General features: G+C 29.5%; 1 protein-coding gene across 6 annotated transcripts in view; it reads right to left on the bottom strand.

The window, feature by feature from the left end:
- The window catches only part of LOC123290821 (electroneutral sodium bicarbonate exchanger 1), a 91,110-nt gene continuing 79,065 nt past the window's right edge, over positions 1 to 12,045 (bottom strand). For 4 of the 6 annotated variants that reach the window (XM_044871154.1, XM_044871153.1, XM_044871156.1 and 1 more), the window contains 7 exons: positions 11,863 to 12,003; positions 11,647 to 11,796; positions 10,640 to 11,305; positions 9,623 to 9,862; positions 4,310 to 4,476; positions 2,904 to 3,024; positions 1 to 249 (listed from right to left, as the gene is read on the bottom strand). In XM_044871154.1, the coding sequence (XP_044727089.1) occupies positions 160 to 249; positions 2,904 to 3,024; positions 4,310 to 4,476; positions 9,623 to 9,862; positions 10,640 to 11,305; positions 11,647 to 11,796; positions 11,863 to 12,003 (1,575 nt within the window). In that variant the 3' untranslated portion in view covers positions 1 to 159. Of the gene's footprint in view, positions 250 to 2,585; positions 3,025 to 4,309; positions 4,477 to 9,622; positions 9,863 to 10,639; positions 11,306 to 11,646; positions 11,797 to 11,862; positions 12,004 to 12,045 lie in introns of all 6 variants that reach the window. The other 2 variants (XR_006534901.1, XR_006534902.1) reach the window with 2 other exon arrangements.

Below are 12,045 nucleotides of genomic sequence, written 5' to 3'. Positions count from 1 at the left end.
ATACTGATTATGTTTGCAAACTTAGACGAATATACTTACATTACCTATATAGGTTATGGGTGGTGCCTTAAATGTATAAATAGGCCTATGTGTATTAAAAATTTTTGGAGATACACAATTGATTCCTAAAAATAAGTTACTAAAAACAATTATTTTCTTTTATACTGAAGTTTCGGCAGCCTGTTCCTGACTGCTATCTTTTTTTTTACTGGGATCACTCCAACAATCTTTTGGCCGCTTGGAATCACTCTAGAATTTATTTAAAAAAAATTTATATTGCACCTTGTTGCAGCAAATTCTATGGTAATTTATAAATTGGTTGGGTTTCGTGCAGAGTTATTGTACACAATAGGGATATTATTTTTTGTATAAACTTATTAAAGTATTTCTATTCTAAAAATAAAAACATTTTATTGGAGCGAAGTTTCTTATCGCATGTTACACATTTGAAGGAAGACAGTTTGGCTAAGGAGTCCAATTCGATACAAATCGAGTACTTGTTTTCAGAGTCACTGTGATGTCCGGCTAGCCGGAACATATATATTATATATTTATGTTCATAACTTTCAAATAAAATTACTAATTACAATTTTATTGCTATTTCTTCATTTATTTGGGAACGATTCTTTTTCATTTAGATACTCTCAAACGTTTTTTATTGAATTGCATCGTGCATGTGAGTTAATACATAATGCACAACACATGAGAGCGTAAGGAACTTCGCTCACGCCTGGTGTCCTACGGTATACCTCATGTACTTTATTTGTACAAATTACTATTCAAACTGTATAAGACTTTTTTCTATTTAGTTTGAAATATCTAATATCATGCATTAACACTTCTAAAAATATAGACAATATACTTTCTTTAAATTCATTTTATGTACTTGATTGATTAGACACTCTGTAAAGTTGGACAATCTAAACACCGAAGAGTTATCGAGTGGCCAGTTAATATCTTACTAGTTTTTCGTGAGAAATTATAACGTCTATCGGGGAAGATAGTAAGATAAAACTTGAAATTTAAAAATGTTATAAATAAGTATTATCCATTATAAAATCGGACTAACAATTGTTTCGTTCATTGTTAAAGTCAAAAAATACAAGTGTTCATTCTGTGTTTCCTATTTTCTATCGTTCATTAAAAATTATGAAAATGTATAAAAATAAAAGTAAACTTATTAGATAAATTAGTTTTAAAAAATATTTAGAAATTTCATTTCTCTTAATCAACAAAGTAACTATATTGCATTTATTGCTGCTGCACTTTTTTTAATAAAAGGTATGATCCAATAATTGTTTTGAATCCTTCTGGCAAGCAGCTAGTTTTCCCGCATATACAGGGTGGGCCATTTTAATCTATACATCTAAATATCTCGTTTTGTAGTTAACCAATCAAAGAATAACTGAAACCAAAATTGCAGCGATTGATGAGAGACATCATATTTTGACATCAGATGGGACCTAGTTCTCCGGGTTTCTTTAATAGCCAATTTAGATCCTAAACAGAAAGAGATAGAAAACACTTTAAATTAGAAAGTTGATCCTCTTAAAAAAACTAGCAATTTCTGATTAAAACATTTTTTCGAAAAGCGTTAGCTTTCGGAGGAAATACGACTTAAAAATATGCCATTATTACATTTAATCGAAAGAAAAATTTCGGGAAAATGCTTTAGCCAAAAGTTGTAAAGGGCAATAGAGGACATTCGCTTGTGTCCATGATTCAACCTACGATTACCGATAAACTTAAAGCGTTTTCTTCTTTCGGTTAAATGCAATAATGACATATTTTTAAGTCGCATTTTCTCCGAAAGCCTTTCGAAAGTTTTTCGAAAAAATGATTTAAACAAAAATTGTTAGTTTTTTATGAGAATCAACTTTCTATTAGAGTGTTATTTTACCTCTTACTATTTCGATTCTAAATTGGCTATAAAAGAAACCCGAAAAACTAGATCCAATCTGATGTCAGAACATGATCTTCCCAATCAAACTCTGCAACTTGTGTTGCTATTTCTTGATTGACTGTGTATAATATCTTGATGGATTTCCCTCATATAATAATAAAAATCCGTTCTACACTATTTGAAACCTATATTCGAGTAAACCTTAACGGTTTCATAACTAATTAAAGGAAAATTACTCAGGTAGAAATAATTTAAAAATAGTATACTTTATATAAAATAAAAAACTAATGCTATTTAGGTAAAATAGATCAAAAAGTTCATTATAAACGAAAACTGTTATAATAAAAATGGTAAAAATAACTTAACCTTGACTTAAAAAATTAAACTGGTATGATTTCCAATATAAGTTCTGTTATTTTTTGAAGAAATAATGAACGCGAGAAGACATAAAAATTAGTTTTCCAATTTAAATAGATAATGAAAATGTTTTTGATAAAAAAGAAACTACTTCCATCAATTTTTCTTTCAAAGCATGGATAGATACCTTTTTTTTGGACACACATAAAATTTTTATGTTTTATGTTCCTAAATTTTTCTGAATAACAGTTATCGGTTTATAATCCCTATTTTACCTGTACTACAATATTTGTGGGTGTATTAAACAAAACATAAACCAACTTACGACACAAATTGTTGCGTGCAGGTGTAAACATAGGCATTTTTTTAAAAATTTATTATACAGACGTGTTGGTGTGAAATTAACTGTTCCAAAAAAAATACAAATGGTGATAGGCGTGAATGTGATTAGGAGAAAAGGGTGTAAATTTTTCATAAATTACATACATATAATAGCAGGAATTGTTTGGATGGTCTTGGAATTATATCGTATATAGTAAGTGTACTTTTTATTATTATTATATTTATTCTAATATCGTGATTGGGTAATTAGTGGCAAATTGTTTGATTCTGTTGGCGTGCACACAATTTTCGGTGATCCCACCTTAATTCCAGGATGTGGAGTTGTTGATTGATTTTGTTGTTCATTGATTTCATCATCTTCGTTCATTGTCGTTAAACGATCGCTTGTTTCTTTTTTACTTAAGGTCTTTTTAGATTTTGAGCTAAAATATATATAAAGCCCAAATTAATACCTTGCAACAAGTTCTAAGAAATAATTATGACCAAATGAAAAACAGATATTTAGAAATATAAAAAAATTAAAAAAAAAATTATAAACGAGTGTTTTAAAATTATTGTAACAAAGCTGGTATCGAGGGCTGCCGTGGTAAGGTATTTTATAGTATGCAATAAAATTAAAGCTGACATCAAAGAAAGCTATCCAAATGGCAAAAACAGAATATGATTTCAATGGAAATGGCATATATGAAAATGTGTTTTTATGGATGTTGTGGAAATAACAAGACAGGTCAGTCGATATAAAGAGTTCACTATAGGCAGTTGATATAGACGGTCGATATAACAGTGCAGTACGAAGATTTGTTGAATTATTATTAAATATATTAGTTGTGAATATATTTGGAAAATGAAAATTATAATTTAGATTCGTTGAAGAATTAATGTACCTTTGTATTCAACAGTAAATTATATTAAAGTCTTCAATGAATTCATTTAGTGATGTTTTTATTGCGAACCTACGGGATTAGAACTTTATAAATTGCCAAAATTTTTTTTTACACAGAAAATTTAAAAATGAGATAAAATTAGTAAATTATAGAACATAAATTTTACACTGCTGATAGTGCTATTATAGTGTCATGTCAGTGACAAGACTAACATTTTTTACTGTTTAAAAATGAGTATTAGAACCAGTTCTGTATTCTTAATTTCTTAAAGGAATTTTTAGACCTACCAAAATCGAAAGAAGAATTGTATAATTTGTGTAGAAGTGTTCATTGGAAAAAAGTTTTCCATACATTTTATTTTAGAACCAATAAAAATAATCCTCAATGCAATTCTTAATGCCACTGAGACCTCAGTAGTACAATCCAGTTAATTATAATATGAAAAATTGAGTTCTAGTATAAAATATAATTTTAGTACAGTTGTTGTGCTGCAATTCATAGAAACGATCTCTAAAGGTTTTGTCATGAAGAGGAGGTAACCGGAACACACATTCTGTGTGCGAAAACCTATCTCTCAAACGACGCCATTACTAGGGAATTAGTGATGGACTGATCTACACTTAAGTGGAATAAATGACGTGGCGCCCAGAAAATTACTAAAGTTTATTAAATATATAGAACCTTTCTGGAGCATCTTTGAAGAACAGGAGATAAAAAAAATAGATCAAAAATGATTTACACTTAACTCAAATCTAATTATATAAGACAAATTTTGAAGTGAATAGTTGATTGTAAATGAAAAATACAAACAAAATTTACTAACCTATTTAATTTTTCAACTGACGAATTATTTTCGTTTACTTGTTTCCAAATACCAGTTTTATTTACTTCTTCTGTAATATTTATTGATGTTAAAGGAATTTTCATGATATTTCCATTTGCTAGTGGAATTTGAATATTACCACTTGGTACAAATCCAATTTGTTTCTCCTTGAAATACGAATTAAAAATATGTTTTTGTTTATTTTTTAAGTAGTTTATATTTATGTTAAAAAGTTTTATTTTCATCTACGACTTCCACCCTGACCCATAACTCAGACAAAAATATGAGTGGACTACACGTACTGTGAATTTTGCTTAGATCAGAAAATCAGAGATACTGTGATTTGTCCTTAGATTTGTCGATCGACAAATATATCTGACGATACATACTTACAGATCCAATAATATAATTATATTGTTTTGATATTGAATTTCCGAGCACCATTCTGTTTCAGATTTGGACGTGTATAAAACCATTCAGATTTGTCCTTTATGCAAAAATTACAGTATGTGTGGTCACTTTTAGAATAAAAGCTGAAAGTTTTTAGTCAAAAAAAAAAGTGCATTATTTAAAAAAAAAAACCTCTCAGATCAGTGGCGTAGCTATACCAAAGCAGCCTCCTGAAGATAGGAGACATTTAAATTTTCCATTTTAATATTTCGAAATTCTACAATCTTTTATCTTCTTCCCTTTATATTAGGTCTTCATTCTACTTCTTACATCTGGGACATGATTCTCATAAAGTCTAAATTTATATGATCATAGTGGTTCAGTTGCTTGATAATATGACAGAATTGGACAACAATATTCTGAAACATTTAACTTGGGAACGCTTACAGTACTAAGAAATGAGAGGCTTACGGACAGGTGATTTATACTGAGCAACGGGTTGATATAATTATTGCGAATTTTTCGCGCGTTCGCAATTTTGACGTTTTGCTGCTTCCGAAAATGAAATAAAACATCACATGACATTCTTTGCTGCTTTCCAGAAGTTATTCGGGGTGTGAAATTGACCGACTTTCTACTGTTCAAGACATACAAGCATACCCCGTTTCGAACACATTGTATTTCTTGTTCGGTAAGCTTCAAATTAAATCAACTTCACCTGGAATCATTTTCTCTTCTCAGTCTAACATATTTTTAACATTAATTAATTGTGGAATCAGTTCTGAAATACTTACGAATGTTATTAAATAATTCCCAAAGTATTTATTCTGTATTGATGACGGAAAATTAGAGAAAGTTTTAAGTTAAGATGTAACAACTATAATTACTACCCAGCCAGACATACATAATGATGACAAACACGTCTCCCTCCCATATCTTACATGACAAAGATCAAACTTCGACGAAGTTTCAGAAATAATAAAATATGAGACACAGAAGGGTTTCGGGCGCATTATAGCTACGCCACTGTAAAAATAGATTTCAGTTAGTTATACTTCAAGCGCTGTTAATCAAACAAAATTAAAAAAAATTATTTGAATAAAATTTAATTTTGTTTAACTCTAGTCAGATAAATTAACTTTGATGCAAAACTAATGATGGGTGTTTAGCAATCTACGAGTGAAAATTTTTTTATGTTTTTCGAATGAAACGAATATGTAATTTTCATGCAAAATGGCTTTCAATTTGCAAAACAATGGAAATGTATGCAGTGAATATAGAAAAAAATAAATAAAATGAACAAAAAAAAACTTTTTCTTATAATTAATTATATTTTCACATAAATAAATAATTAACAATAAAACAAATTATCCTTAATAATAGCAATAATATGTATAGCGTTTAGTAATATATCTACTTATTAAATATTTCAAAAATTAACAATAAATAAACATTTAATTGAAATGACTTTGTCTTTTAAAGTTATTTGAGTATATCTATACAAATTTTCTCAGTTTTCTAACCAAAAAATTAAATTTACAATTTTAGTGAAGTAGTCCTAGAATTTGAAAGGGAACTCTTTTTTTGATTGTGTAATTTTGCCGGTAAGTTCAAAACTTGAGTACACAATTAGAAATAGCTTGAGAACTAACCTAAACGAGAAGCTGAAAGTAAGACGGTTGAAGAAATTGAAAAAATTTTGCAAAGATGAGTAGAGCAATACAAGTCTGTCGCAACTTATCTACATTTTTTACCAGCATTGATTCGCGCCCTTGAAGTTATTTCGACCTTTTGGAAAGATTCAACACCTCGTTTGGAGCTTTTCAACTGCTTTTAGCTATAAAGATCGCAAACTTACCAAGTAAAAATTAAGACCCAAACTCGCAAGTGGCGTTTCGATGTATGCATATTATATTTTCGAAATATTATTTCCAGATATCCATGCATATTTTGAGCTCGATACATTCTTTGCCTTTGTCTTTGAGGCGAATCCTTCAAACAGAAAATCAGGATCTTGGCAAGGCTACCAATGCTGCGAAACGGATTTTGATTGAAAGGGGAGGAAACGCTGGAAAAGAGCTAATTAACATTTTCAAACTATGACCGAAATCTGTGATGAATCACAATGGAATTGCGGAAACCAAGGCTCCCGCCAAAACAGACTCGCGCTCGAATATTTATACCGTACACGTTTCTGACACATTTACAGGATCGAATTTGAATTATAGCAATTTTTTTTAAAATTTTGTTTGTCTCTTTCCCAACAAAAAGAAAAATTTCGATGAAGACTCTTGTGCTCATCTTTTGGAAAGATACTTTTCAATTTTGCACGATGATTTTCGTGACATTTGGCGACGAAGTTAAATAGGACGTCAAAAATTCACTCAATACACTTGAGATTTTTAATGAAGATGCGTTTCCAAATGTCTACCTAATGGTTTGCGTTCTGGCAGCATTACCTGTGACAACAGCGGGGAATGAACACTTAGGTTTAGGTTATCTCTAATTTGACAAATAACGATTGTTATAAATTTATTGGTTAGAAATACCTTTTAAGAATAATTAAAGTCTAAAATGTTAAATACTAGAAATATAACTTTAAGGTACATATCTTGGAGGCACTCTCACTTGATTATTGCTTTCGATATTTGTCTTGGTGCTTAATTTAAGAAATAAAGACATTTTTCTAGAAATTTTTAATATTATCTGTAGAAAGCAACTCGACAAACGATGAAAGTTACAAAATAATGTAAACTCTATCAGTATGGAAACTTCCAAGATAAACCTTGATGATTGGTTATATTTTTTTTTTAACAAACAGGTACGAAAATGAGGACTCTATGTAAAGTTATCAAAAGTTTATTAAGACGCCCAAAAGTTATTAGATCGTGTCAAAATGAAATAAATTTGTTTTTATTGTCGAATTATTACTAATTTTTTTAATTCATAATGACAATAGTAAAATGTACTTCTAAATTTAATTTTGTTTTGAATAGAAATTTTTTTAATTTTTTTCCTAGAATATAATTTATTAATAATAAAACATATAAAACATGACGGTGTTTGTATTCTGGCAATACTACACAAAACAATTAGAAAAATAGCATGAAATTCAAGTTTATATAAAAGAAGTTATTGTGTATTTTAAAATGTTCCGATAAATTTTGGGCCATAAAATACAACACAGTGATGATCTATGGTGATAACTGTTTATATAAATTTTAATTCCAATTAATATTTCTAGAAATATACTAATACATAGTCAACAAATATTACTTAATGTAGTAATCGGAAAGATTTTCGTAAATTAAAATTAATTAAAACCTTTGTTTAATAGGTATAAGAATTTTTAATTCTTATCAGTCGTTTGTTATTTTAATATCTTTTTCGTTTAATATTTCTGGATAAAAAGGTAGTATCTACTTATGGTATTCTTAATTTACGATTTCAGTAGCGTAACTATAAGGTAAATTGGTGTAATTAAACCGGAACGAGATGATTCCGATTTCAAAGGCCGAGACATTTCTGTAGTGTTGATATTTCACCTAATCCCAAATTCGTGTCAATTTAGAAAAAGAAGGCTTATTTTTGCACCCGTGATTATTTAGTTATGCCACTTACGGTTAAAATTAGTTTTAGAATAATATATTTTCGAATTCTAATTGAAAACTATTATATTTTAGATTAATCAACTAATTAAAATGCTCGTACACTTATTATCTGGAGAATTGAATCTAATAAGTTTTGTATTATTAGATATGATTCCAGCTTAATACGCTTCGACTTGGAATGATATTGCTCAGTAATAAGTATTTTTGTAGATTTTTTATTTTATGTATTTTTTATCATAATATTTTCAGAGAATGAGAGTATATACGCAAATTTTTCTGGCTTTTCGATTTTTTGATAGCTGCTTTTGATAAATTATTAAAAGAAATCTTTAAAAAAGTATCCCATTCCCGATTTGGAATACCCGGTATAATCACAACGTTAAATAATTATAAACTAATTAAAAATAGTATCGTCATTAGGTAAACTTTTTTTTATAGACATAAATTAATCTTTTTTTTTTTGTTCATGCAAAATAAAATAATTAATAATAAACAAAACGCATTCCAAATAAAATTTTAATGATTAAAAAAAGTTAATAATGATAAATATGGTAGGTACTATTTAAATTCATTTAAAGTGATTTGATTTGTTAATGAATCTTTGCTGAGTTTTTTACATGAAATATTTTAATTATAAAACTATAATTCTGGAATATAACAAATATTCCAGAGTCCGGGCGGCCACCAAGCAATTCTTCGTGAAAGCATTTATCAATGTATGAAGTCCAACCCGGGTTCCAGTCCAAACAAATCTGACCACACTACTGACGAAAAAAAGATTATTTTGTGCTCCCGATCAAAAATTTTATTTGAAAGCAGTTTTTGAACGATTCTAAGCATTTTTTGAATTTTGGAAATTTTCAACAAACCTCACGTTTATATATCAAAAACGGTGAGATTAGATAAAAAAATGTCAATAGATATAAAGTGTTAAGGTCTAAAACATAAAATCATATGGTTTTCAAATCTAATTTTTGACCAGAACAACAAAATAACCTACCGTAGAACGCTCGTAGATTATTGGCATCCGCGATAATGCTCTTTGCTATTTTGCGATGATGCTCACTAATATAGCCTGGTGGCTGAACTCAAAAATTTGTAAGGTCAAAATAGACAACCAACAAACTAATCGTTCTTACTATCATTTAAATTGCCGATTCCGACCCAGTTGTTAAAAACTGATAGCCAAGTATCAATTAATTTAATTGTTAAATATTTAATAGCAATAATTAAAAAAAAAAAACAAAAAACAATACAAAACAAAAAAATTAATTTATCGACATGGATGTAGAATACGTTGTAATAATCCCACCTCGCCATTTTCAAGATGTCGCATGTCATCATCACGTTTAGATGTTTCTGGCATTATGTCGTCCAATATCTTTAATTCACGTCGTGCGAATATAAAGTCCAATAATTTACGTATTCCAATCATTACAACCAACATTAATGGGAACAGTATTGATGTAGAACTAAACGATTTGATCGTCCATAAACATGCTAAACAAGCTAATTGAATGATTGTGAATAAATGAACTCGGCGTATTGGAACCTAAAAACAAAGAAGACATATTTTATCATTGAGCATGCCACGCGGTCGATATGTAAGTTTACCACCCGCATTGTTCTTTTTCTGCAAGGAAATGGCAGGTTAGCATTGTAGGAAGGTGCTAATCTTACAGCGGGAGTGTTTGGTGGAAACAAATTTAGACGCTGGCGCGGATCATATTGTCTAAACAAGTCATTATAGTCTAATAGACGGTATAAGGACGACCATTCATTTTATCAATTTGATAATCAGATAAGACATATTTTTTATGAAATTTTATTGAATGATAGATATACGCCTATGATTGCTTGTTTTCGCAAAAGGGTGGATGGTCATTTTTACTCGCTTTATTTTAGCTCGTAGTCTCTGCTTGTGTGCTTGTCTGCCGAAAAATCTTTGGATTGATTTCTAACTCTTCTTTTGTGATCCAATCGAGCTGAAATTTTGCAGACAGGCTCGATTGGTTAACAGACAGAAAATTATGGTGTATTGGAATTTGGATCCATTACGATTTTTGTTCGGCAGGTTATGATTTGTAATTTATCAAAGTTTTAAACAAATTGTTTGAAAACACTTTTTCAAATGAAAATGCTTGGGCATGTATCAATGATTAGCCATGTGTATGAAGCAATATAACCGAGCACACATGTTTTTCTTACATCATGGTAAGCTAAAAATCGTATGGATGTACATTTAAAGATCAATCTCGGGATTCAGGATTATTAGAGCCTGATATATGAATCCGAATAAATATTCAGCAAGAAAATTTTTTACACATACCTGTCTTAAAAACATATAATCCGGTTGATATTTATTTGGCATAAACATTATTAAAATTCTATCGAAGAATTGTAACCCTTTCAATGATGCAACTCCCATGTATAGAAAAACTCCAAATAATACAGGCATTGGTATATGACTTAGCATTGGCGTTAATAAAACTGATAGGCCAATTGTAACGAAAATTAATATATGGGTTACACGTTGCTCTCGTACACCTAAAAATTGTGGTTTTTCGCCAGGTGCTGCACATTCAGATTCCAATTTTAACGAATTCACATGATTTATTGATAATACTGTTGCCGCTACAAACCATGGTAGACCCATCAATGAGCAAATTTCAATTAAAATCGCTAATACAAATAAATCCAAATGATATCCACATCCTTTTTTTAATTTGTTTTCTTTTCTATTTACAATAACGGCTGTTATTTGTTGATCCATAAATATTAAAATTGTCCCCAAAAGGGCGGGTAATGCAGCAACTAATGGTGACCAAATAGGATTTCGATTGAATGGATAAATTAACCATCCACGGCCTTCTAATGTTGGTTTGAATTCTCTGGGTACCTCTAATTTTGGTGTGGAAATACCAACAAAGTAATCCATCGTGGACATTGACAATATGGCAATTATTACAGCAAAATCGCTAATGAATTGACGGACCTAAAAAGTTTGAAATTTTAGTTAGTATCGTTAGCTGATATTATTAGCTTAGGATTTGGCTGTCTACAATTCCATCAGGCTATTGGATTTTAATACTTAGAAAGACTCTATCTAGCGATAATAAAAAGAACTATATTTTGAAAGCCCATAGATATAAAACATTTAATAGAAATGTTTCTGCATATACTAGACACATATAAAAGAGGCTAATGTTACAATTACAATATCATTATACTCATTGAACGAATTCGTTATACCCGGTGTTCATGAATTTTTGACAACTTAGATTTAACAGACAACATTTTAGACAACCGGTACCAAAGTAAAACACAAATACTTACTTTCGAAGGAAAAAATAATGCATTTTTAAAATCTTTCAATTGAACAGATACAAGGAATGTGCCGAGAAATAATAAAATTGACATTAAAAATACATCAGGTACGTATTCAGGTGTTGGACAATATCTTCCTTCGATCGTGCCATTGGATTCCTAAAAAATTAAACAAATTGAAGCCAACTTAAAATAAAATTTTTTTTTTGATATTAAATAAATTACCAAGCAAGCTAATTTTTCTTCATCTGTCCATATGATATTTTGTTTACTTTCTAAAAGGCAAAAACAACCATAGTCTGGTAAATCTCCACCAGTTGTGTTTATTGGATTTTTCTTTCCAATCGAGATGACATTTTCCACAGCCTTAAAAAATGACAAATAATAATTAGGTACTGCAAAAATTTT

Source organism: Chrysoperla carnea, chromosome 1 (genome assembly GCF_905475395.1).
Source record: "Chrysoperla carnea chromosome 1, inChrCarn1.1, whole genome shotgun sequence".
Lineage (NCBI taxonomy): Eukaryota > Metazoa > Arthropoda > Insecta > Neuroptera > Chrysopidae > Chrysoperla > Chrysoperla carnea.
This window is presented reverse-complemented; position numbering and strand designations above follow the sequence as displayed.